General features: G+C 53.0%; 1 protein-coding gene across 1 annotated transcript in view; it reads right to left on the bottom strand.

Annotated features, from left to right (window-relative positions):
- The window catches only part of UNC13B (unc-13 homolog B), a 163,124-nt gene that overhangs the window by 118,975 nt on the left and 22,726 nt on the right, over positions 1-21,423 (bottom strand). The window contains 6 exon segments of the mRNA XM_081321727.1: positions 1,550-1,607; positions 4,320-4,396; positions 7,389-7,512; positions 11,110-11,227; positions 12,225-12,324; positions 14,127-14,156. Coding sequence (XP_081177853.1) covers positions 1,550-1,607; positions 4,320-4,396; positions 7,389-7,512; positions 11,110-11,227; positions 12,225-12,324; positions 14,127-14,156 — 507 coding nt within the window.

Raw genomic sequence — 21,423 nt, 5'->3', positions numbered from 1 at the left:
ACCCCTCAACCGGGAAGGCCTTCGGCCCCTCCGCGCATTCCAACTCCCTTTCCTTTCAAGACCAGAGATGAGATTTTAAGGAGATCCTGAGAAACGCTTCGGGCCTATTGAAGGGAAAGTGATTAAGCTGCTGGATAATTGGACTGCCTATCCCCTCTGACAGTAATTAAAAGTCCCTAGGGTGAACCTCTTTGAAAGAGCCCCTAATTGGCTTAGTGGATTAGCAACCTGCCAGAAGGAGCCGTCTAAATTGCCCAGGCTCCAGCTCGTCCAACAGAAGAGGCCAGCGTCCGTCCGTCGGTCACCTCCTTTGGCTGGGCCAATTCTGGCTCTGCCCATTTTCTTTACAACCAAGGCCTGCCTGTTTTCTGGCTGGCCTGCCCACACCAGCAGCAGGAGCTAAGCAGGAGCCCCTTGCCCCCCCCCCACAGGCTCTTCCTGCGACATACAAGCACCACGGCTCTCTCCAGCCCCTTGCAAGCTTTAGGATGGGGATGGCCAACCCACGGGCGGTGGATCGTGGCCATCCCAGCCCCAAGATGGCCAGTTTTCCATGTTGCAAATTTGAGGTGTTTGCTCTCAAAGAAGGACAAAAAGGGACGTGGGAGGCCTCTGAGAGGCGAAGCACCCCATTTCCACCTGCAAATACCCCCCCCCCGCTTGCTACAGTGAATTTCAGGGTGCTACTTCCAGGCTAATTTTCTTCAGGAGGAGAGAGGAAATGGGAGCCACTGCTCTCCCCAAATCTCCCTAAGGCTAAGTAAGAGAAGGCCAAACCGCTAGGGTTGCATCTTGATCCCGGCTTCCCCACCAGAGGGCGCCCTGTTTCGTCTCCTGCAGGTCAACACGGCAAACTGCAGCTCCACCCAACCGAAGACCCGCCCCCTTCTCTGCATCAGGCAATTTCTGAGCATGATCCCCCCCCCCAAAAGGACCCAGCTTAAAAGACTTTTTCCAGGGTTCCCAGATGCTGCAAAGTCAGCAGCATGAATCACCTCTTGCCACGAATCCGGGCATGCCCTGGTAATTCGCCCAGGCAACCCTTTTGCTTTGCAAGCTGCACTGTGCCACTCGTTCCCAGGTGCTGCCCGCTACCTGCAGAGGCCTTCCTGGGGCCCAGATATTCGAGGGAGGTCTCCCCCCCCATTTGCATCGACACATCCTGTTAGATCCAGCAGGAGAGGCCGGCTCCAGGTCCCCTCAATTAAACAAGGTCATCTATTGGGACCCCGGAAGGGTGCCCTCTCTGGAATGGGGTTCCCTATCGTTCAAAAGACGCCCCCACCCCTACCCCCCATTGCTGGTGCTTCGAAGGCCCGTCTCTGTCCAGGCCACAGAGGAGGGTGACACGAGCACCCTACAGATGAGGTGGCCTTATTTCTTTTTTTGTTCCTTCTCGTCATCGTTTATTCTTTCCTTTTGCTTCTCACTGCATTGTTTCCGGCTTTTTGCGTTTTCCTTGTTAGCCCCCCACCCCCACCCCGAGTCGCTGGGAGGCGAATTAAATTAAAATGTCATAGATAATAGGAAAAACGGGATCCTGACTTACAACACTGGGAGGGCGCAGGGGGCATCAGCTGCTTCTGGTCATCTTCTGTGGGAGACGGCTGAGAAAGAGAGAGGGAGGGAGGGAGGGAGAATGTAAGGGCAGAGGAAGCTCTTCTGGGTCCGGCTGTGGCACCTCAACCACCCGCCACACAGCCACCTTCGGGGGCCGCCAGAGCTACAGGAGTGACGATGGCACCTGCCAGTGCCCCCTCCCGCCGCCTCTGGGGTGAAGCACCCCACTTGGCCGGGGCCTCTGGAGCCGGCAAGGAAGTCTCCCTCCAGCTGGCTGAGCAATGCTCTCCCTTTGCACCATGGAGCCTGCTCCTCAGCAGCCCCAAAGAGTGAAGCCACGTTTATGTGGCATCCTCGTAAACTGCCCAGAGCCTCTTTATAGAGGAGATGGGCAGCATAAAACGAAAGAAAGAAAGAAGGGAGGGAGGGAGGGAGGGGGGAAGGAAAAAAGAAAGAAAGAAAGAAAGAAAGAAAGAAAGAAAGAAAGAAAGAAAGAAAGAAAGAAAGAAAGAAAGAAAGAAAGAAAGAAGGGAGGGAGGGAGGGAGGGAGGGAGGGAGGAAGGAAGGAAGAAGAAAGGAAGGAAGAAAGGAGGGAGGGAGGAAGGAAGGAAGGAAGGAAGAAGGGAAGGAGGAAGGAAGGAAGGAAGAAAGGAGGAAGGAAGGAAGGAAGGAAGGAAGGAAGGAAGGAAGGAAGGAAGGAAGGAAGAAAAAGGAGGGAGGAAGAAGGAAGGAAGGAAGGAAGGAAGGAAGAGGGAGAGGGAGAGGGAGCGATATCGAATCTTAAAAGCTGCTTCCTATCTTCCTATGCAGCCCTAGCCCCCCATTTAGGCCAGGGTCAGCCTCCAGGGACCGGCTGAAGCCGAGGCCAGGTTACCTGCTGAAACTCGGGGAGCAACGCCTCCCCCAGGAACAGCCTCCCCTGTCCTTCCTTAAAGGGTCTGTCCCCACCGGCTGGGCCGAGCCCCCTACAGCACCAGACCTTCGGGGTGGGGGAATGTTTTATTCCCCTCCAGGGGGGCCTTGTTCTTTCCCTTGTAACACTGTCCTGTGCTGCTCTTAATACGGCAGCCACCTGTGGTTGATAAATAATATTATGGGAGACCTTCTGCCTCTCTCTCTCTCCGGGCACCCAAATAGTCCTCTAACATCTTCAAAAAAACCCCCAAAACTATTGTGCATTGTTTGGCCTAAAGTACAGGTAGTCCTTGACTTAGGACCACAACTGGGCCCAAAATTTCTGTTGCTAAGCAAGGCAATTGTTAACTGAATTTTGTCCCTTTTTTATGACCTTTCTTGCCACCGTGGTTAGGTGAACCGCTGCAGTTGTTCGGTTAGCGATGTGGCTGTTAAATGAATCTGGCCCCTCCACCGTCGCAAAAGGGGATCACATGACCTCAAGGCACCCTGCGACTCTCATAAATCTGAGTCGGTCGCCAGGTGTCCGAATTGTGATCGCCTGACTGTGCGGATGCCGCAACGGGTGTGAAAAGCGGTCTAAAGTCCCTCTTTTTGGTGCTGTGGTGACTTCGAACGGTCACTACATGAATGGCTGTAAGTCGAGGGCTACCTGTATAGGTAAACTTCACACCTGGGCGTGCCCGGCCCTGCCCGTCTCAGCCCTGCAGGAGCACCCCATAAGGCAGCCACCCCTGCCACGGGGCCGTCCACTGAGGCAGCCTCTGCCACGGGTGCCCACGAACTCCGCCAGCTTGGCGACATCCCCCCACAAAATAAGGGCCCCCCCTGCCCTCACCCCCACCCCCTGGCCAATCACCCAGGAGCTGCGCTGCAAGGTTCGGTCTCTTAGGATCGGGATTTCTTCCGTATTCTTTCTCAAAAAAGGCCAAAATTACAAAACAGCACAACGGAGGGGGGGGGGAGAGAAAAACCCCGCTCACCACAGAGTGAGTTTGCACTGTCATACAAAGATCAACAAACCACAAAAGGCAAATTAACTCTCTTGACTGCAATCTGTCTTGAGACTTAACTGAGTTCCGTGTATTATGCTCAGCGATTATACCGAAACGGTCTTTGAATTACTCACGCGATTGTTTCGGTGTAATTATGGGCTCCTGAACGTGACCTGCGTTCTTGCAAAAATTTTGAAATAAGGGGAGCCTCCTTGGAACAACGCGCAGACGGTTCAGACCTGACCTTGCGAAGGCCTGCATTCCAGTCCCACCACCAGGGCCGGGGGTGGGGGTGGGCTGCCTGTCGGCAAAGCCTTTGCATTCTGCTCCATGCCCAGACTGTCCAACCCTGGATGGAGCTGGCCCAGGGGGTCCACTCTGCCCAGGGGGAAAGCACACGAGGCCGACAACTCCCTCCCAACTTCCTGGGTTTAATTAACTTGGGTTACTATCATGTCAGCACGTTCCTGAGGTCTCCAGGAGAACAGCTGCATCGCTAGGCAGTGCCCCCGCAGTGTTTTACGGCATTCCCCGAGCGGTTTACAGACTCAGCCTGTCACCCGCAACAATCTGGGCCCTCATTTTACTGACCCGGGAAGGACGGAAGGCTGAGTCAACCTTAACCACCGCCAGGATCGAACTGCTGGCGGTCGGCGGAGTTTGCCTTGCAACGTTGCACTTTTAACCACTGTGCCACCAGGGAAACTCCAGGAGGCAGCGCACCACAGCCCCGGTGGCAAGTCCTTTCCTAGGAGTCTGGCTAGCGGCAGTTAAGGATCTGGCCGTGCTGCAGCTAGAAAGAGCCCCCAACGTAAAGAGGACTTCCAGGAAGCTTGGCGAGAGACCCACCTCTTCCTCTTCCTCTTCCAGCGAGTTCATCTGCTTCAGCTTCTTGGTCCAGTATTTGGCTTCTTCCTCGGGGATGTCTGCAGACGAGCAAAGAGGCACCGACCTTGAGCGGAGGGCAGCTCCACCGGGCAGATGCCCAGCCCTTGCCGGAGATTCCCCTGGCTCCCTCCCACCCCATCTGATCTGCCTTGGCATCTGGGTCTTGGCAAGGGATGCCCCGCTGGAGCAAACGGGTGAAGAACCTCAGGGCCTCTTCCCTGAGGCCTGGTGCCTGTCCCCTCAGTCGGACGGTGGGAGCCTGGTCATGGGGTGGAGGGGGGGGTTGGTCTTGAGGGGCTTCCACGGCAGAGAAGCCTCCCTTTCGTCTCCACTGAGGCTTTTCTGGCACCACAGACCCCTCCTGTGGAATTCGCCCCGGCCTCTTTAAGGACGCGTTCACCACAGCCAGGATCTTTTATGGCTTTAAATCATGTGTTTGTTTTTTTAAAAAAAATAAATATTATTTTCTTCTTTGAGGGCTATATTTGGGGGCTTATGGAGTTGCTTTCCTTCTGCTCTTCCGATTAAATGGCTGTCTCTGGTCAGAAAAAGGACCTTTTTCTCGGGGTTCCCTCTGGCCCGTGGTGGGAAAGCGGGCTGCGTCGTTGCATTTTACATTTTAAGTAAAAGTTTTCCGTGTTGCCTTGGGAACCGTATTTTGAGAAACTAACAGATGTAAATAGATAAGCAGCATAGACTCTCTCTCTCTCTCTCTCTCTCTCTCTCTCTCTCTCTCTCTCTCTCTCACACACACACACACACACACACAGAGGCACAGACATGGAATTCTGTGGCCCAAAGGGTAGACTTCTTGGCACCCCAAATGTTGAGCAACCCCTTGCCAATCTCCCCGTTAGCAGCCGCTTCCCTTCTCCGCAAGCCCTGGGCATCTCTCTCTCTCCTCTCTCTCTCCTCTCTCTCCTCTCTCTCTCTCTCTCTCTCTCTCTCACACACACACACACACACACACACACACACACACACACACACACACACAGACACACACAGCAGCCTGGCTTTAACGAAGGCTCCCTCTTCTGCCTCCCATTTAGGCCGAGGAGCCGAAGGAACGAAAGCCCCCCAAGCACAGGCTCCGGGCAGGATCAGAGCTGGCGAGGGGCTGCCTCCAGACAGAGGCGGCCGTCGGCAACAATAGCAGCTGCAATTATTTTCCTGACGTGTTCCTAACAGGAACGGACATTGGAATCGCTGCAGTGAAGGCGGAGCTCCAAAACCAGCAACTCCACAATTTTTACTGGGGTAAAGGACAGAAATAGAAACGGCCAGGCAAAGCGGAGCACTCCGGGGCAGACAAACCCCAGATTCAGAGGCCTCTTCTTTCCTGCTAACAACTTGCCTATACAGTAAGTTTCCTAGTAAAAGTTTGGCAGAGCACAGAACCGTAGGTTGGAAATGATCCTGGAGATCATCCAGTCTGACCCCCGCCTTGGTGAAGGAATCTGTTGCTGCAGCCTCCTAGCAAGTGGCCACCCGGCCTTTATTTGAACATGTTTAACGAGGGAGAGTCCATTCCACCGCTGAACAGCTCTTACTGTGGGGAAATTGGCATGACCGCCCCGCCAAAATCAGCCTTCTTGTAATTTGAACCCTGAACCCTGCCCACCCTGGACAAAACAGCCCTTTGGGATGCTCCACAGCAATTATCAAGTCTTCTCTGGGCTCAACGTACCCAACCGGTACAGAATACTTTTTAAAAAAAATTTAATGATTTATTAACAATGTTTAATGGTTACTGTGGTTTGTATGATGTTTTTCGTGGCTGATTTTTTAGTTTCATATATTGTAAGCCACCTACATCCACTCCAACAGATAGCCCTGACCCTTATGGACAAAAGTAAGTAAATTCATCAGTCAATCAATCCATTTTGCTCCTCTCAAGCTTTCCCTTCCGTGGACCTCCCTCTGTCCGCTCTGGGCTGCTTTTCTCTGGACAGGCCCCAATTGGCCAACGTCCTGCCCCAAAGGCAGTGCCCAAACTGGGGGCAAAGATCCACTCGTGGCCTCCTCAATGCAGGGTGAAGGAGTGATGGCCACTCTTGATCTCGCTATTACATAACTGTCAGTGTAAGATAAGGTGAGTTATGCTTTTTTTTTTTTTACAGCTGCATCAAACTCGTGGCTACGACTCAGCCTGTGATCCACCAAAACACGGGTCCTGTTTGCAAGCGCTGCTGTCGGGCGCACCTTCTGACTTTTGCTACCCAAAGGAACTGGGCATGGCTAGTCCAGTGAAGAGAAGGACCAGGGTGACAGGATAGCAGTGTTCCAATATCTGAGGGGCTGTCACAGAGAGGAGGGGGACAACCTATTTTCCAAAGCACCAGAAGGCAAGACACGAAACAACGGATGGAAGCCAATCAAGGAGAGAGAAGCAACCTGGAACTAAGGAGAAACTTCCTAACAGTGAGACAATTAACCAGTGGAACAGCTTGCCTCTGGAAATTATGGGTCATCCATCACTGGAGATTTTCAAGAAGAGACTGGACAGCCACACCGGTCTGAAATGGTAGAGGATCCCCTGCTTGAGCCGGGGGTTGGACTAGAAGACCTCCAAGATCCCTTCCAGCTCTATTCTGATTGATTGATTGGTGGTAGGATTGGGCATGGCTGGCTCATCTAAGTCAGCCTGCTGACTTCCGCCCGTAGATATTTACACCTCAACGTAACTTAGTTCTGTCTTCCCAACGTTCCCGCTGCTTTCTATTTTTTTTTCAACCAACCCCTCTCACTTAAGACCAGACCAAGAAGAGCCGAGTGGTCTCCTTTCTTCAACCTTTGGGAAAGCGAAACCTCCCTTGAGGATTTTTTTTCTAGCTCTCGCCTGTTCTTGGATGAGTTGCTGAAAGCAGCAGCAGGAGGAGGATCTGTAGGGATTGTGAAGCTCCTGCTGACCTCTGCCCTGGACGGCTCTTTCCCTGGAATTTAGTCCTAGAAAGGAAGCTGCCACTAAATGGCCCACGACATGACAGTGGAGGAGGACCCCAGGAAGAAAAACTCAGCCACACTCACCAAAAGGCAACTCGAATCTTGTGTCCAGCAAAATCTGATGCTGCGTTGGGTTTTTGGTGCCGCAGACCTCCTGGCCGTTCATCAGAACCTCTGCCTCCAGGGTGGACCACTCCCCGGGACCTTCCTGGAGTGAGGAAAAGGCTGGCATGAGAGGTCCTCCTTCGGCAGACTCGGAAGGCCAGAAGCCAGCAGGCACCAAAGGCCCGGAGGAAGCCAGTCTCGTGAGAGAACAGACAAAACCAGGGAAGCCCCTCGGATTGGCCGGCCGTTCGGTACCCTGCCAGCTGCTGTCCGGATGTCCTCTACCACTCCAAGGCTGGAACGAGACATCTTCCCCAGGCCATGGAAATCTTCTCTATCCTTGGAGAGCCACTAGAATTCACTATGTTTAATCCGTGGGAAAAACCACCCGACCAACGTCTATGATCCAGGCCAGGGGTAGGCCACCTAGGCTCTTTTATGACGCCTGGACTTCAACTCCCAGAATTCCTGAGCCGGCATGGCTCAGCTTGGAAACCTCTCCCTTTCCCCTCAGCATGGCTGGCTCAGGAATTCTGGGAGTTGAAGTCCACCAGTCATAAAAGAGCCAAGGTTGCCTACCCCTGATCTAGGTCATGGTTGTCCCAAAGATGGTTTTTTTTTTCTTCCCCCCAAAAAGCAACTGGATTTTCTTGGTTTTTTTTTCTTCTTCTTGGAAAAGGTTTCACTTTTCATCCAAGAAATGAATGGGAGAACTGAACTGACTCCTTCCATCCTCCACCAGTCAGTTAGAACTGAAGAAGCTTCTTGGATGAGAAGCGAAATGTTTCCAAAGGGGTGGTGGTGGGGGAACAAGAAAGCACCTTTGGGACCCCTGACCAAGACATGTGAAAAAGGGGTGAGAAAGGGGTGCCCTTCCCAGCACCTCCCTCCCCTGCCCCCCCTCCCTGGGTGCCCCCCTTCACTCAGGAGGGGAATCCACAAGTAAAGAGCTTGCAAGAGGAGTCGGGACTGCACGTATCTTAGAAGACTCAAACCTGGAGCAGTCGGGAGAGACCAGATTTAATCGAATCTGGAGACGGGAAGGGAGGGGGAGCCGTTTCAGTCAAATATGGGTAATCCTCGCCTTACATCAGTTCATTTAGTGACCGCTCGAAGTTACAACGGCACTGGGGAAAAATGATTCATGACCATTTTCTCCCTTATGACCGTTGCAGCATCCCCATGGCCAAATTCGGATGCTTGGCAACTGACTCACATTTATGATGGTTGCAGCCTCCCGGGGTGTGTGTGTCACCCCCTTTGGCAACCTTCTGACAAGCCAAGCCAAGGGGGAAGCCAGCTTCGCTTCACAGCCACGTTACTGACGAAACAAGTGCAGTGGTTCACTTAACGGCTGTGGCAAGGAAGGCCGCGCAATGGGACAAAACTCACTTAACAACCGTTCTGCCTAGCAACAGAAATTGGGGGCTCAGTTGTGGTCGCAAGCCGAGGACTCCCTGCAGGTCAATGATGGGCTCTCGAGTGAGAAGAGTCTCGGAGGCAAAGGAGAAAGACAAGCAGACGGACAGCTGCCTGGGAAGAGACGGGCTCGCCTTTGATCTCAGGGAGAATTTCTCTGTCCTCAGAGGCCGGACCATCCGACAGCATGGCTGAGGGATGGTCTGCACCTCAGAGGGGAAGCACTTTGAAATACAGGTGGTCTCTGACTTACAACCACACCCAGGACCGGAATTTCTGTTGCTGAGCAAGACAATGGTTTAAGGGAGTTGCACCAGATTTTACCACTTTTTTTTTTGCCATGGCTGTTAAGCAAATCGCTACAGTCGTTAAGTGAATCCGGCTTCCCCCATTGACTCTGCTTGTCGGAAGCCGGCCTGGGAAGGTCGCAAATGGCCATCACGTGAGAGACCCAGGGACGCTGCGACCTACACGCTGGTAGCCATGTGCCCAGATTTTGATCACGTGATTGTGGGAATGCTGCGATGGTCGTTTAAGTGTGAGGACCAGTTGTAAATCGCTTTTTTCCAGGGCCGTTCAAACCGTCGTGGTTCCAGGACTAAAACTCCAGGGAAGGAAACTATCAAATGTTCTTGAAGCTGCAGGGCCCAAAAACCTCAGTTCAGGTTTTGATAAATCTATACAAAATCCAAGTTTGGCTAAACCCTCCGGGCTTCTCCTGCTATGGCTTAGAGGCCCAGGGGTAGGCAACCCTTGGCTCTTTTATGACTCGTGGACTTCAACTCCCAGAATTCCTGAGCCAACATGGATCAGCTTGGAAACCTCTCCCTTTCCCCTCAGCATGGCTGGCTCAGGAATTCTGGGAGTTGAAGTCCACGAGTCACAAAAGAGACAAGGTTTTTTTTTGTTTTTTTTATTTTTTAATTCCATTTATATCCCGCCCTTCTCCAAAGACTCAGGGCGGCTTACAAGCTTAGCAGTAGCCTTCATTCTATGTATATGCCTGCTTGTTAGGGCTTTCACACACACCCCAAGCGGCATTATTACAAAGTCAGCTTAATTGCCCCCAACAATCTGGGTCCTCATTTTACCTACCTCGGAAGGATGGAAGGCTGAGTCAACCTTGAGCCAGAACCCAAGTGCAGTCGGCACTTCTATTATACAGATCAATTTTCAGGTCAGAGGGTTTTTTTAAAAAAAAACTGTGGCACAGTGGTGAGGGTGCTGGATTGGAGGGAAAAATGCTGCCCACAGCCAGGAGTTTGATCCTGACGGGGCTCAAGGTTGACTCAGCCTTCCACCTTTCCAAGGTCAGTAAAATGAGGACCCAGATTGCTGGGTGTGTGTGTGGGTGTGTGTGGAGAGGAATAGGCTGAGTATGTAAAGTGCTTAGAGAGAGCTGTACAGCAATGTGAAGCGGTATATAAGTCTAAAGGCTGTGGCTATAGTAGTGCTATTCCCTCCCCCCCCAAAATACTACAGTATATTTAGCTTTATCTTTGTCTTAGCAGCTGGCGAATAACCGCCTTATTTTTTACCATCAAAATGAATTTGTATGCAAAGTGGAGTCCTCAATTTACGGCAGCAATTGGGGCAGGAATTTCCGTTGTTCCCGTGGACATTAGGCGAGGCAATTTCCTGCCGGCTCCCCACAACCAAGTCAGTGGGGAAGAAGCTGGCAGGAAGTTGCAAGTCTCAGGGCAGCAAGCAGGTAGGTGGCTCCTGCTTGGGGTGGGGGAGTGGGGGGGACAGTGCTGCAAAGTGGGAGGGGTGTGCTGAAGGAGGTGCAGTGAGGCTGGGGGGGGTCGATACGGGAAGGAGGCGTGGGGAGGCTTAAATAGGGAATGTCTTGGGCTGCAAAAGAAGTACAGTAAAGCTTAGGGGGAGGCTGCGAGGGGGCATGGGAGGGTGCCAGGGAGGCATGGCAAGGGGTAGAATTTTGTGCGGGGGGGCACGGGGAGGATGCGTGGGGGCACCAGGGAGACTGTGCAAGGGAGAATGAGAAGCCCAAGGGTGTAAGGGAGGCCTGGCAAGGGTCAGGGAAGGGGTGTGGGGGTGCAAGGGAGATGCGAGGGTATGCGAGGGGTATGCAAGGCTACAAGGGAGGTGTGGAGAGGGCCAAGGAGGGTGGGTGAGAGCAGCACACAAGCCCCATCGAGAAGTTGTGGGGCTGTGAGGGACTGCGAAAAGTTGCGGGGCTACTTGTAGAAGAGAACAATAAACCCTGTACCCTGAAGAGAGGAGACTGGCTCAAAAGAATTGGGCTGGGAGAGCCACTGACCTCATCAGACTGCCGGACGGTTTCCAGGGCAATCCAGGCCGTGCCCACCATGGTGTCCCAGATCAGCCCCTTGTTCCACACTTCCACAGTCAGGCCCAGGTCTAGGCGGCTGATCTCGCTGCAAAGGCCGGAGGGAGCGGGAAGGGGGAGAGAAGAGAGAGATGTCAGCAACCTGGGGGGGGGGGAATGAACTCCTCACCTGGGAGTCTCCCCCAAAATGCCCCTCTGGACCACAGGGCCCTCCCTGCAGGCAAAGGTCAACTCAGGACATGCCTCTTTGGGAAACCCTGGCTGGGCCCAAGGAAAGGGAAGACCCGGCCCCGCGCTGATGCTCCTTGGCCACTAGAGGCCGCTCTAGACCCAGAAATCCAAGGCTTCCTAGGCAGGGCTGATGACAACCATTCTCCAGGGAAAAGCGTCAGATGGAATTTCTAGAAAGGCAAAAAAGCTCTTGGTTTTGACTCTCTAGCCCAGGGATAGGCAACCTTGGCTCTTTTATGACTCGTGGACTTCAACTCCCAGAATTCCTGAGCCACCATGGCTCAGCTTGGAAACTTCTCCCTTTCCCCTCATGGCTGGCTCAGGAATTCTGGGAGTTGAAGTCCACGAGTCATAAAAGAGCCAAGGTTGCCTACCCCTGCTTAGCCAAAAACAATCACATCGATTTAAGGCCATTTGTTTTAGAACCCACCCGTTTGCTCTACTAGAAATGAGTTGCAACTCAGTTAATTATATAAAATGGAACAAATTCAGATCCAGACACAAGATTTGCCTAGCCCAGGGGTAGGCAAACTTGGCTCTTTTATGACTCAATTCCCAGAATTCCTGCTGGCTCAGGAATTCTGGGAGTTGAAGTCCACAAGTCATAAAAGAGCCAAGGTTGCCTACCCCTGGCCTAGCCTGTTGTGAGAGACACTAGGGGGAATGTCCGATTCTGCTTCCAAAGGTGTTCAGATCCTGGTTTCTCGGCACAGGATGGGCAGGAATCTACCTGAACAGATCCACTGCCAGGAAAGGCCTGGGTGCATGAAAGGCGGTGTGTGTGTGTGTGTGTGTGTGTGTGTGTGTGTGTGTGTGTGAGGCGGGAGAAACTGGTCTCCCGGTGCTTCACTTACAAGAGAAAGTCCTGCTCCCAACACGGCTGGGTCCCGCGAACAGCAACTGTGGTGCTCTTGACATTTTGGACCTTCAGGGTTACGTAGGTGTTGAATTTATCTGGACAGAGGGAGATATATTTTTTTCATGAGGCCAATATCGGTTAACTCTTTGCCAACACAAAACAGAAAACTGACACCACAACCACCACCACAAAAATTTGACAAATGGCCCTTCAGAAGAAGAACTTTGGTTAAAATTACCACAAGCTTTTCCACTTTGACTTCCAATTATCAGAAAGGGTTTGTGTGGATTAGGGAAGGCTGAGAAAGTCCTGAGAAGACGCAATTGCCGGATCCAACAGAATTATATAAGTTTAATAAATTTATTATTAATTTAATAAATTCAAAGTATATAAATTTAAGTCTCCAAAACTTCCGTTTTGGTAGGTGATCTGCAGGAAGCTGGTCATCTAAACCAGGGCTGTCCAACCTTGGCAAATTTACGACCTGTGGACTTCAACTCCCAGAATTCCTGAGCTAGCACGGCTCAGCTTGGAAATCTCTCCCTTTCCCCTCAACATGGCTGGCTCAGGAATTCTGGGAGTTGAAGTCCACGAGCCATAAAAGAGCCAAGGTTGCTTAACCCTGGCTCTAGGACAACTCTCTGCAGGAGAACGAGTTACACTCATATGGAAGAGAATCTTTAAAGAAAGAAGGCAAAAGAAGGGACAGAATGAAATGTGAATGGCAAACATTAAAATGAGTTTTATTTATGTTAAATAATGAAACTGAATCCCGCAGAGAGTTGTCCTATTCTGCCAACAGAGCGACCTGGCGCAGAGTGACCAAACAGATCCCGTCTCCTTGTGTCAGGGAGCAGAGCTTAAAGAACAGCCCCGCTAGAGGAGAGGTCAGCACCCCACAATTCCAGATCACGTGACTGTCTGGGATTACAACCAGATCTAATGGCTGTCCTAACGGCCGCCTTCAAATCCGCACCCAAGAAAGGAAGGCTGAAGCGCACGGATGCCATAAGCACAAAAAGGCCCACCAACCACTTGGCTAGCTCAGGCTGGGGGCTCCCATGCTGAGGGAGGCTGGTATATCAGCAGCAGCCCCCTCTCCTCTCTGAAGGCCAACTTCCTCAACGGGATCTGCAGAGCCGCAATCCTGGAGGCCATCAGAGTCTTGTGAGCGCTACTCCACCTCTGGCTCTAGGTCCGCGGCTGATGTCACACATGCCGCCCAGCTGGCTATGTCTCTAAGGTGGGAACGTTCTCCTCAATGCCCAGCTAGGTTTTGAAAACACAAGCAAGGCCAGCCCTCTCTTTCATGGGCTGGAGTTCTCCTGAGCCTTCTCTTTGCCCGAGAGGTTGGCACCAATACCTCCCACCCCGCTCCTTGCCGAGAAGCCAGCAGAGTGGCCGAAGGCAGACGCTGCTAGGAACTTCCACCGAGGGAAGGCCTGAGGGCCGCTTAAAGTAGCTTTAAGAATGCCTGAGAATTCAGTCTTTGGAAACTTTCCAGAGGCCGAGGTTAAGTTCTGCACTTTATTTGCTAAACCTGTTTGCTGCCAGATCTTCAGACGCACAAGCGTAGCAGCGCAGCACGAGAAACCACAGGGAGCAGTTGACCCACAACAGTAAACGATACGGAGCAGATCACAAATGCCTTCTGGAAGGGCCATCCCAACCAGCTTCCCGTGGGCAGCCCCACAGAGGCCGGTCCCACTTCCAGAGGGAGGCTGTTCCAAGAGGGCCCTCGAGGAGAGGCAGGAAGAGCGCCAGGCTCTACCTTGGCATCTTCTCCCCACCTGTCTGGGGGGTGCAGGGAGGCCATGCCAGAAGAGGCCTCCTCGAGAGCGGGAGACAGAAGGTAAAGCCCACGTGAGCGGCCGCCCCAAAGCCAACGTGCACCTACCTGGGGGTCCCTGGAGCTTTGCTTTCTTCACTGTGGAAAGAAAAAGAGAGCGCAAGTTCATCGATCCGTCCCAGAACACATTTCCTCTCCGGGTGTCCGACATTGGAAGGAGAGAAAAAGGAGGAAGAACACCACCCCCACCCCACCCCCAAGCTGTCCTCCAGCCTCATCTCCGGCGCAAAAGCGTCCGGCTGACAAGGTTCCCTTTCACCTCTTCCCCGACTCCCTCCAGAAAAAGTGGGGCTGTGGCAGATTTGGAAAGAAGGGACCTTTAGGGTAACCTTAGAGAGCGGTTGAGGGGAGGCAAAAATATAAATAGATTCATAAGGGCTGCTCAGCAGACGGGAAGCCACGTCTTTCATTATTCCTTCTTTTCCATCTCTTTTTCTTTTTCACTTTTTCTATTAATTTTCTCTTGCCTTTAAACTTAAAATTTGTATTGTTTTTCCCCTGTGGAAAAGCTTCCTTAATGCAAATCTCTCTCTCTCCCCCCTTCCCTCTCTGTCTGTCTCTCTCTTTCACTCACACACACAGAGACACAGAGACACAGACACAGACACAGACACACACACACACACACACACACACACACACACACACACACAGCACGACTGCCATCGCACTGGGGTTTGTGGCATGGAGAGGTGCATCTCCCCTCTTGGTGAAGAACAGCCATTTCTACCATTAGGAAGAGCCTTGGTGGCGCAGTGGGCTAATGCCTCCTTAAGTAACACCAGCTGCCTGCAATTAGTGCAGGTTCGCATCCCACCAGGCTCAAGGTTGACTCAGCCTTCCATCCTTCCGAGGTAGGTAAAATGAGGACCCAGATTGTTGGGGGCAATTAAGCTGACTTTGTAATAATGCCGCTTGGGGGGTGTATGAAAGCCCTAATAAGCAGGCATATACATAGAATGAAGGCTACTGCTAAGCTTGTAAGCTGCCCTGAGTCTTCGGAGAAGGGCGGGATATAAATGGAATTAAAATAAAATAAATAAAAATTATCATCAGACAAGCCAGAGGGGATATTCTGGTTTCCCCCCCCCTTGCCCCAGAAGCCCCCAAAGGGGAATTCTGGTCCAGTGAGAGGAGTGGGGTGGGGGGAAGCAATCTGCCCCCACCCCAATGGCCTCTCTAGAAGGCAGTGGGAAAGGGCAGGAGGCAGAGGGCCCACGGACCAGGGCTCCAGGGCTCGCCCACTTCCAGGCCAGCCAGTTTCCTGTGAGGAACCTTCTCATTTCCTTGATGACAGAGCCAAGTTTCTCTGGAAGGAAACAACAGGGATCGTCCCTTGGCACTGGGGTGGGATTGCTTTGGGGTCTGGGAGAGGCAGCCCCCCACCCCCTTGCTGGCCCTGGGCACTTTCTTCACATTTAGGCCAGCAGGAGAGACCGGGAGGGGGGGGAGGGCTGGAAGAGAGCCAGACTCGCACAGCTCCAGATGTGCGTGTCCCCAGCACCCTCCAGCCAGTGACGAGGCTTTCTGATCAGCTTAACCGAGAGCAATCTAATCCCCAGCCTCCTGCTGCACACACACACACACACACACACACTCACAGAGTGACACACACAGAGACACACACAGACAAACGGGGAGGAATTGGCAGGCTTCAGGAGGGCATCAGGTGGTGGGCAAGGGCGCTGCTGCACCTGGTGTCATTTCAGGTAGGCTGGCAGGATCATTCCCCCGGGGGAGGGCCACGGAGGGAGGGAGGGAAGAAGGCAGGCGGTGGCCTCCGAGGTGAGCTGGGCAGAGCCACCAGGAAGGAGGGGAGAAGAGCAGCAGCCGCCCTGAGGGGGGAGGAAGGGCAGCGGGTGTGCCTGGCACTGTGCGCCAGGGTGTCACAAGGCTGCCGGAGGCAAGACTCTCCGGACAGAGCCGGTGAGCTGCAAAGCACCAAGGAAGGTTTCGGGACAAGGACCTGCCAGGGAACGCTCACGGCAACTGTGCGGTCTGGCATGTTCGGAGGGTACCAGCTGGGGGAAGCAGAAACGGACGGCCTGACAACACGAGATGGCTCATGCCAACATTTTGTGCTGGGAGGAAAAGGCACCAGGGCAGAGCGTGCTGCAGCCTGAACCATCTGGGCCCTTCAGTGCCACCACCAGACCTCCTGACCCGTCACATTCTCCACCCCACAGCTGCTCTTTTGCCCCATTCTCCAGAAAGCGGGGGGGGGGGGGGAGGGGGAGAGAGCAGAGACAGTGAGCAGGAGGGGCCGCTGGGCATCCAGTCTGGCCCGTGTGCTGCCTCCAGCTCCTTTCCAGCTCTGCTTGAGGAAAGACAGTGGATGCAACTAGCAGGAAGGAAGGAAGGAAGGAAGGAAGGAAGGAAGGAAGGAAGGAGCAGATGGTCAACCACGGCATCCTAAATCTAGCCTTGATTTGCAGAGCCTGCTTGGAAGGTTCTGCCCATTTCCTTCTGCCTGGAGCAGGGTGGAGAAGCCCCATCACACAGCCTTGCAAGCCCCCTGCCCTAAGCCAGAGGAAGCTCCTGCGGTGGCGGGTGAGAGGGCAACCATTAGTAGAATTCGGCCTAGAGAACAGGGCCAAAGGGCGCCCCACAACCTCCTCCCTCAGCACTGGCCATGTCGGCAAGATATCTGGACTGGCAGTTGACGATTCCCGGCCCAAACCTCCCCCGGGGATGCTTTTCATCCTTTCACCAATTCCAGGGAAGCTGCGTGTAGCAAAGGGCCAAGCCCAGAAGCCTCAGCAGTGCCCTGCAGGACCCCAGACCCCTGCCAATCGAGTCCAGCAGCCAGGGTGGCCCAAAAAAGCTCCCCTCCTCAGAAGCTCGGGTGCCATGCTGGGTGCCCACGTCTCAGGACCGAAGAGGCAGTCAAGAGGAACATGCCAACTTACCCTTGTTTGGAGGGGACAGTTAAGTCCTTCAAAGCAAGCTCGGCTCCTGGGGGCATTTTCATGGGGGGGGGAGGAACCAGGGCAGCCATCTGGAGGTGTTCGGCCACTGTCTCTGTTTGGGATGGAGGAGGGTTCAAAGCCCGGGTCCAGCCCACAGGCCTGGGATGTCCCTGGTGGCCTCCGAGCCAGGTTCTCAGCAGCTCCAGCCTGGCTGCCAGACTGGGCCAGCTCAAACAAAAAGATGCAGGACCAGGTATTCTACCTGACGATCCTGAAGAGCCAATTGTGCGGCTTCCGTTCCTTCGCCCGGTCTACCTACGAGGACCGCCATCAACCTTGGAAGCCTCTCAGAGCTTCTCTCTGTCCCTCTGTCTCAGGCCAAACAAAATCCAGGTCTGCCATTTTGGGGGGGGGGGTTGTTTCGTTCTCAGGATGGAATGATTCCTTCTGAACCCTGCCCCCCCTCTTTACTCACTCCTTTACCCATTCCCCAGGGCCGGGTCTATCCAATTCACGCATCGCTCTGAGTCCCAACCCACAAAAGCCTGCTGCTTGTGTCATCCCCAAAGGAACAGCATTTTCTCAAATTTCAGGGTCCGACGGATTGGTCTGCAGCTCCCTGGATCTTCCTTTCTCCTCTTTCAGGACAGGGACCACGTTGGCCCTTGCTCCAGCCATCCAGCACTTTAACCGTAGGAAGGCAGAGCCAGTTTCTTGCTCTTGCACACCTGTGGCATACCTTGCTCAACAGCAGTAACTGTGAGAGGGACCTTGGAGTCCTAGTGGAGACAATCACTTCAATATGAGCCAGCCGCGTGCTGCAGCTGCAAAAAAGCCAGCACGGTTCTAGACTGTGTCACAGTTCTAGACTCCGTCAAGATCATGTGAAGTGTTAGTACCACTTTATAAGGCCTTGGTAAGACCACGCTTACGCCAGGACATAAATAAGATGTGGAGACTCTAGAGAAGAGCAACAAAGATGATTTGAGGGACTGGAGGCTAAAACATATGAAGATCGGTTGCAGGATTTGGGTTTGGCTAGCCTAGAGAAAAGAAGGACCGGGGTGACACAACAGCCATCTTCCATATCTCAGGGGCTACCACAAAGAAGAGGGGGGTCAACCTATTCTCCAAAGCACCTGAGGGCAGGACAAGAAGCAATTTCAAAGGCACTCAGCTGTGACACTTTAGATTTCAGCAACAATTTGCTGGAGTTAGGGTGCCTGGGGCAGCCCAGGCATGTCTAGGCTAAAGGGTGGGGATGGCTGCGTTAGTTGGGCACTCAAGTGGTTTCATTTGTCTTTATGCTGGTCATATGTAAGCTGCACAGAGTCTTTTTGAGCTTAAAGGTAAAGGTAAAGGTTCCCCCGCACATGTGTGCTAGTCGTTTCCGACTCTAGGGGCCGGTGCTCATCTCCGTTTCAAAGCTGAAGAGCCAGCGCTTGTCCGAGGACGTCTCAGTGGTCATGTGGCCGGCATGACTAGACGCCAAAGGCGCACGGAACGCTGTTACCTTCCCACCGGAGTGGTCCCTATTTTTCTACTTGCATTTTTACGTGCTTTCGAACTGCTAGGTTGGCAGAAGCTGGGACGAGTAACAGGCGCTCCCTCTGCTACGTGGCACTCGGGATTCGACCCGCCAAACTGCCGACCTTCTGATCGACAAGCTCAGCGTCCTAACCCACTGAGCCACCGCGTCCCTTTTTGAGCTTGGGGGCATTTAATAAATCCAATAAACAAATACATTTTTTCTGGAAGAAACAGTGGACTGCTCACATGACATAACCGGGCCATTTATAAATTTTGTCCCTAGGTCACCGTGTAGACCTAGGATCAGAAGAAAGCGGCTCTCACGATGCAAAGGTTGACCCTGAGATGCCTGAAGGAAGAACACGGAGCGCCATCAAGAGGGAGTCAACATCTGAACGGGGTCCAACTAGCGCGTGCGCCTCTGAGTTGGCGGATGAGTGGCAGGAGGCAACATCTCCAGGCCCTTCCGGCTCATGACTGGGGATAGGTAAGTTTGGGACTCGGAAGATCAATGAGCCGGAATTTGAAAATGAAGCAGAAAGGGAAGAAAGCAGAGATGCTGGAGGTGTCAAGTTTCCGAAAATGACTCTGAGGCATTGTCTACCTTAAAAGTCCTTTATTAGCCTAATACACCGGCAAATGCTTGCTCGAAGGAAGCTGGAATCTGAAATCTCCGCCCCTTGCACGATACATTAAAACACAATTCTCCACCTTTCTAATTTTGTCATTAATCACATTCTACAATTAATTTAAAGAATCAGTTTCCCTTCCGTTAGAAGCCCCGCGGAGGCCTTATCTTCTTTAGTTAAGAGAAATGGCCTTGAAGGTGCAATCCTACTCGTCCCCCCTCCCAACCTTAAACTAAAATCTTCTAGAGAGAAAAGGGAAGCGGGGCTGAATTAGGATGGCCGGATTTTGCGAAGTAGGGTGGAATATAAGTAAGGAACTGAATGTCTAAGTTCACTTCTGAATTAAAAGGTTGAAAGGTGTGCCAGAAAGTAAGCATTTGAACCTCCAGGGAATCCAGGTAGCAGAAGATTCGGAATTAACTGGGAAAACTGTTCCAAACCTCATCCATCATTTTGCTAGGTGGCACAAATGAAAAGGCAGGGATGAGGTGAGGGAATCTGAGAAAACAGGGGCTCTTCTTGGTACCTGTCTGCTTAGAGATGAAGGCAAATCCACGTGTCCCAGGATAATGTTGCAGGATCCAATCCGGGTCGGTCACCGGGACCAGAGAAACAGGCTTTCGGACTCGTGCTGAGCCCATCCGTGGAGAACGACTCTCTCACCAGAATCTCTGACACAGGAGAGAGAAAAGCTCCCCCAAGGAAGGGCTACAGGATGAGTCCGAAAGCTCGGAAGACTAAACCTCTGGTCCCCAGTGACCAACCCAGATTGGATCCTGCAGAAAAACGCCCGCTTGCTTCCGAAGCAGACTGGGTGCCATCAGCCTGCTGACAGACAGATGTGCTCCTCTGGTGGAAGGACGCGATCAAAGGCTGTCCCTGAGCCAGGCTGACTGGATCCTGCCCAACTGCCGGTCTCAGCAGAGGGCCAGGGCAGCGGCACCATCCCCAATTCAATCACGGAGATTACAGGAAGTTAATCCTTCTGACGCAGGCCGGAAAGAGGCAAAAGGGGCAACTCTTGCAAGCGGCGGCTTCCCCAAACAAAATCCAAAAAGCCCCCCCCAAAAGAGGAGGGGGCAGAACTCCCACAAAGGCCAACTCTTTATTCAACTCTCAGTAATGTCTGCATCTATTAACCCATGTGGCGTGGCTGCGGTATTATATTATTATTATTATTTATCCCTCTTAACATTATCTTCTTTACTCCCCCTTTTAATTGGTATTATTTTTGTTGTTGTTATGTTGCTCTGCATGCATGTACCCTGACAGCTTCTGCACCGGAGACAAATTCTTTGTGTGTCTAATCGCACTTGGCCAAATAAAGTCTTCAATTCAATTCAATTCAGTCTCAGGACAGGACTGTGCTTGGGGAAAACCAAAGTGTCTGCTTCAAAAGCCAAGGGTTTGTTTCTCCCGTAGCCCAGCCGGGGCAGAAGACCCATTGCCCCATCCCTCCTCCGCCCCATTAGGAACTGGGCATTAATCTCTCCCTCCCTCCCTCCCTCCGGAGGGAGATCTCTCTGGATTGGGGTGGAAATTACAGCCAATCCCTCCGTCCTGAGAGTTTGCTTCTCCTCAGCACTAACCACCTTTCCAGATCAAGTGCCTGGCAGACCAGCGTCCTCCTCAGCCTGGTTCTGGCTCAGCCCAGCTGCTGGAGGACCCAAGCCAGGCTCCACAATGCTGTCCGATGCCGATGCCGGGGGAGGAGGAGGAGGAGGAGGAGGAAGAGGAGGAGGAGGAGGCTGGCTTTCCCTGGCACTGAGCCAGTATTCACAGACTGCATGCCAAAAGGGACAATTGCCTCCACTGAGCTGGAATTAGGCTCCTATTGATGCACCCCAAGAGAACACAGCATCAAGATCACACTGCTGGCTCTTTTAACGTGGGATCCACAAGGACTCCCAGATCCTTTCAGGGGCCCCATTGCCAACCCCGCTCTCCCCCATGCGAGATACACGTTTCCTCCAGAAAAACATCCAGAAAGTGACCTTCTTCCCCTTCTTTGGGGGCCACTGAGTGAGGCCCCCCCCCACATATCTCATTGCCCTAAAGTAAGAACTGCCCTCCCAGCTCACCTGCTGGCTGCCATCGCCCCAGCCCAGTCTCAGCTGCAAAGATTTCGGGGTCCCTCAACGCAATCAGGCAGCCCCCTGGCCCTCCCCTTTAGCCCACGCTGATGAGCAGGATTTCAGTGGGGCCATTTGGACCACGGTGAGGGCAGCGGTCCCACTCACGGAGCCCAGATCTTCCCCTTATATGAGGAGGAGACTT

Source organism: Vipera berus (genome assembly GCF_964194415.1).
Source record: "Vipera berus genome assembly, chromosome: 2".
Lineage (NCBI taxonomy): Eukaryota > Metazoa > Chordata > Lepidosauria > Squamata > Viperidae > Vipera > Vipera berus.
The sequence above is the reverse complement of the archived record's forward strand: the minus strand, read 5'-3'. Positions and strand labels throughout refer to the sequence as shown.